The following is a 4,886-nucleotide window of genomic DNA, read 5'->3' as shown; positions in this document are numbered from 1 at the left end:
TATATATATATATATATATATATATTGGCACATGCACAATCATGCATGTATGTACATGACATGCACACGCACGCATGATCACACTCACACGTACGCATGCATGAAAATATAAATATATAAATGTATGTACACATACATACATATACATACATATAAATGTATGTACACATACATACATGTATGTATGTACGTACGTACATACATACATGTATGTATGTATGTATGTACGTACATACATATGTATGTATGTATGTATGTATATAAATAAATCTATATATATGTGGACGCATGCACAATCACACATGTATGTACATGACATGCACACACACACACACATAGACACACACACGCACACACGCACGCACACATGCATGAACGCTTGTACGCAGCTCGCCTTGATGCCTTCTCGCCCTGTAGCTACAGCACAGCCTTGCACACGAGGTGAAAGACCTAGGACGTCCTACACATGACCTTGCCCCGCACACTAAACAAAGCAACGACCCTACCTTGCACACCAAAATAGGTGTGTCAGCTCTACATACAATAAGAGAGAGAGAGAGACTCCACGTGAAATATATGAATATAATTATAAAATAATTAAATATATGAATATGTATGTATGTATGTATGTATGTATACACACTTATATATATATATATATATATATATATATATATAGAGAGAGAGAGAGAGAGAGAGCAAGATGTACGTACATGTGAGTAACAAAGAGAGAGAGACACATACGTGTAGAACATTCATTCTATAGCGCAACAACACTGCGCACAAGTCCGTGACTTTTATATGTATATTCTATATTATCTATTAAGCATCGAGGTGGGGGGCACATGGTAAGACAGGGGGAGAGTGCAACCACGTGTAAGCCAAGGAGTGAACGTTTTTTTTTTATGCCAGAGCCCTGAGTGAGTGAGGCCCGTTACACATACCCCACCGCCCATGTATGGGCGGGGGAGATTGCCTGCCCATGAATTATGGGCGGTGATACCCCCACCACATCAGCATGGGCAAGCAGGGGTATGCCGATGTGTAATGCTTAGCAGCAAACAAGATCACTTCATGTCAACACAACCAACCCTTATAACTACATGTAGAACAACACAAGATAGAAAAGGAGTAAGAGACCATTAGTTTCGCCATTAAAATATAAACCTGAAATAGTGTGAATCTGATTTTCAAAAAGTCTCAACTCTTGAATTGTCGTTTATACGCTACCATATACAGGAAGTTCAGGAATTTGCAGAGAAAGTCACCTCTAAAAACAGCCATTACTTTGAGACTGTAGTACATGAGTATATCACTTACAGGCACCAATTTATGCAAAAAAGTAGCCATTATACTAGATAGCAGTGGCGGCTTCACACATGACAGCAGTTTTCTGTCAAACCTTTAAAGGCAACCTGAATTGTACGCCACTGATCCCAGAAGTTCGGGACCATTCAATCGAGGATTGCTCTCAAAACTAGATTGCCACAAAAAAAAACACAGAGAGATGTATCAAGATCATATCAACACCATCCTCTAAAAGAGTTTGAAGTCCACTATTTAGACCTCAGAGGGGTTAGAGCACAAAAAGGAGAAATGATAATACAAAAACGTTATGCCAGCACTCATATGTATACATTGATGGCAATAACTCATAACTTTCAACCATAGCTACAACCGAGGAGCTTCAGATGTCTGCTTGTTCAAGCCAATCCAAGCATTGGAATTCATGCACAAACTAAGATGTAGCAGTCATGCAACACGAAAATTGTGACTGTGCACATTGCAAACCTCAAAACTTGTACCTCTTCATAGGAAAGTGCTCAAATGGCCCCGACACAGGTATAGTCCCACAGAGGTCATTGGATGATAAGTCACTGAACAACACAAGTTGACTTGTGAGCTTGTGAGCTTTCACATACTTAGAACAGTATTTGGCCCACATAAAAAATATATATCAAAATCAAGGTCGAAAACCTAGACTTCTTTCTATACTTGTGAGCTTTCACATACTTAGAACAGTATTTGGCCCACATAAAAAATATATATCAAAATCAAGGCCGAAAACCTAGACTTCTTTCTATACTTTAAACCAAAGGAAGTTGCGTTAAAAAAATCAGAGTGGCAAGTTTAATCATAAATTATACATGACTTTGAGACTGCCAATGGTTGTAAGAGCACGAGGTATCTGACCACTCAATTGATTGTTGTTTAGGCGCCTACATGACACACCACCAAACCAATGCATGAGTTGCAAAAAGTATGAATTATTGTCAAAAAATGAAAGAATTGATACTGGTACCATTAGGTTCTTGGTGAAAAGGAAAGAAAAACTCACAAGAAAATGAGGGACTTTAAATTTCCTAACGACTCTGGAACGGATCCGGTGAGATTGTTGTTGTAGAGGTCCAGGCTCACAAGGTTCTTGAGTTTGCCTAACTCTTCTGGTATCTGGCCACTGATCTTGTTTTTGTAGAGCTCTCTGTTGTCAACCCAACCTTAAGTTTTACATGGCCCACTCTCCCTCATTTGAAAACAAACTTAAGATTCCGATAAATTGAAGCACTTACAAATACTGTAAATGTTGAAGGTTTCCAAGCTCAGGAACAAGGTGCCCAGACAGCTTGGAGTTGCCAAGATCACTGCAACACACATTTAATAAAACTGTACTCAAATTATCTGCTTTAGTTTTCTGTGTGTGTATGACAGGTAGACCATCCTCACACCATAAGTACACATTTAATAAAACTGTACTTAAATTATCTGCTTTAGTTTTCTCTGTGTGTATGACAGGTAGACCATCCTCACACCATAAGTACACATAATGAGCATTTAGCATACTCAAAAAATGTGGTGCACATTTTCACACGTGCAGTACATACACATACAAGTGTGTGCAAAATGGATGCACTCGGGCATAAGCATATTCAACATACGCAGTGCATAATTCCGCACATGGAGGATAATTGAGCCCTTGCTCTTATGTCCCACATATGCAACACATGCCACTGCTTGCAAGCAAGCATACTCACAAGCTCATACAGACATGGATGATAAATGGGTTGTCCTTACACTCTTGTCAGCATTTGTCTTGATTGGACGTGACATGAAACCATCTGCAAAGATCTGCATACTCAAAAATGCACAGGCTGCATGCACATGTACACATTCTCAAAGAAGATAATTTGATCCAGCCTCTCACGTCTCACGCATGTGTGCATACACATGAAGGGATGGTAATTGGACTCTTTACCACATGTTTTCTTGGTTGCAGAGTGACACGAAACCATGTGCAAGGGTATGCAACTCAGACAATGCTTGCACATGCACACATGCTTATAGAGCCATGTGCAACACACAGGCTCACAAGACACTGTAAACACACGGTCACACACACAGATAATATGTGAGTCCTTACACTCTTGTTACCGAATTGTCTTGGTTGCATGTAACATGAAACCATGTACATGGATTGACGAGGGTGGGGTCCCAACTTTGTAAAACGTTGTCCGGATCGGACAAGCTTCTCCTGAAGGCATGGAGGGCATCACCTGCAAAGCAAGGTGTACACCCTAAGCATCCACAAGACAATGGACACGAAGATGATGGCCCGAAAAAAGAAAAAAGAAAAAAAACAGCAGATTTCTTAAGGACTATTGGCTGGTATATTTGAAAAACAAATGTACAAGTCCTTCTTTTTTTTTTTGAAAAAAAAAAAGTTCCAAAAATACATGATTTGAGGCCAATTCACAGACCCAGAGTGAGCAAAATGGAGACATACCTTCAGAATTGGAGGAGATGAAAGGTGTAAAAGAGAGCCCCAGAAGCACCACCAGAGAGAGAAGACCTCCCTTGATATCCATTTTCAATCCCTTAAATTTCTGCCAAAACAAAAAAAAAAACAGACTGAAATGGATGCTTGAATTCCTGTTTTGAAATTCACAAGATGGATCCTTGATTTCCTGCTGAGAAGGAAGATGGGCGCTCGAATTTTTCCAAAAAAACTGAATATGGAAACTTAATCTTCTGCCCAAGTACCTTGAAGCGAATAAATTCCCGCAAAAATCAGGAGGTGGGCAATTTCCGCTGATTAGATTTTTGCCAAAAAAAGAAGAAGACAGAAAAAAACAGGGCACTTAATAATGGGCAGTAGAAAAAGCACAGAAAATATGGGCTCTGAAGGGTCAAGTAAAACAACAGGAAAAGGGCCGGACAAGTAAACACCGCTTGACTCAAGCCAAATGGACAAATCATAAATGGGCATTTAAGAATTTCTTAGAAAAACAGGCAGGATTTCAATTAAGACAGAAAGTGGAGATGATGGGCACTTGAATTTCTGCCCTTTTTTTTTTGGTGGTGGTAAGATGAAGATCCTTCAAAGATGCAGCAGTGACCAGTGACCAGTGCTGAGTTGATGCTTTTCCCTTGCCTGTTTCTTCTTCTTCTTCATAAAAGACGATGGCAACAGCCTTGCGTCACATGCCACCTGCTAGTTATTATATTGGCACCGAAGAAGCCTGAACAAGCATGCGTGCGTAGTTACTGCACATGCCAGAGAGCTCTAGAAAGCCCATTGTGTATAGACAGATTATCAGATATATAAAGAGAGGGAACCCAAGCGTGTGGGTACGTGTGTTTGGGGAGAGAGAGACAAATAGACAGAAAGCCCATATAAAGAGAGAGAGAGAGAGAGAGAGAGAGAGAGAGCCGCTTAAGTAGACTTTATTGATCTAGAGAGACCAATCTACTGAGAGAGAGAGAGAGAGAGAGATTAACATTGGTAGAATGCAACACGAGGGCATATACAACCAACGGTGGGACTTGAACTGCGGGCAGATCATGGCCTTTATAAGGGCTTTCACATGAGAGAGAGAGAAAGAGAGAGA

The 4,886-nt window shown here is 40.2% G+C and overlaps 1 protein-coding gene across 3 annotated transcripts; it reads right to left on the bottom strand.

Annotated features, from left to right (window-relative positions):
• Positions 1–1,146: 1,146 nt before the first annotated feature.
• Positions 1,147–4,625, bottom strand: LOC147622714 (leucine-rich repeat protein 1-like). Of its 3 annotated transcripts, XM_086822332.1 has the most exons (9): positions 4,430–4,572; positions 4,039–4,086; positions 3,782–3,881; positions 3,419–3,551; positions 2,571–2,642; positions 2,339–2,482; positions 2,148–2,219; positions 1,806–1,877; positions 1,147–1,477 (listed from the first exon to the last, which is right to left on the bottom strand). In XM_086822332.1, the coding sequence occupies exons 3-9, from the start codon at positions 3,861–3,863 to the stop codon at positions 1,405–1,407; spliced, it is 648 nt and encodes a 215-aa protein (XP_086678458.1). In that variant the 5' UTR covers positions 3,864–3,881; positions 4,039–4,086; positions 4,430–4,572; the 3' UTR covers positions 1,147–1,404. The 3 variants fall into 3 exon arrangements, with proteins under 3 accessions (XP_086678458.1, XP_086678457.1, XP_086678456.1); XM_086822331.1 differs by having other exon boundaries at positions 4,039–4,625; XM_086822330.1 differs by lacking the exon at positions 4,039–4,086 and having other exon boundaries at positions 4,430–4,588.
• Between the last annotated feature and the right edge of the window lie 261 nt (positions 4,626–4,886).

The sequence above is a fragment of the Cibotium barometz genome, chromosome 28 (assembly GCF_041138505.1).
Source record: "Cibotium barometz isolate CiBa-2024 chromosome 28, ASM4113850v1, whole genome shotgun sequence".
NCBI lineage: Eukaryota > Viridiplantae > Streptophyta > Polypodiopsida > Cyatheales > Cibotiaceae > Cibotium > Cibotium barometz.
The sequence above is the reverse complement of the archived record's forward strand: the minus strand, read 5'-3'. Positions and strand labels throughout refer to the sequence as shown.

Coding starts and splice junctions, on each gene's coding strand:
- LOC147622714 (XM_086822330.1), bottom strand. CDS start 4,450: ATGAAGAAGAAGAAGAAACAG. Junction 3,882..4,429: donor TGAAGAAGAAGAAGAAACAG/GCAAGGGAAAAG, acceptor TTGTTTTGGCAG/AAATTTAAGGGATTGAAAAT. Junction 3,552..3,781: donor CATCTCCTCCAATTCTGAAG/GTATGTCTCCAT, acceptor CTTGCTTTGCAG/GTGATGCCCTCCATGCCTTC.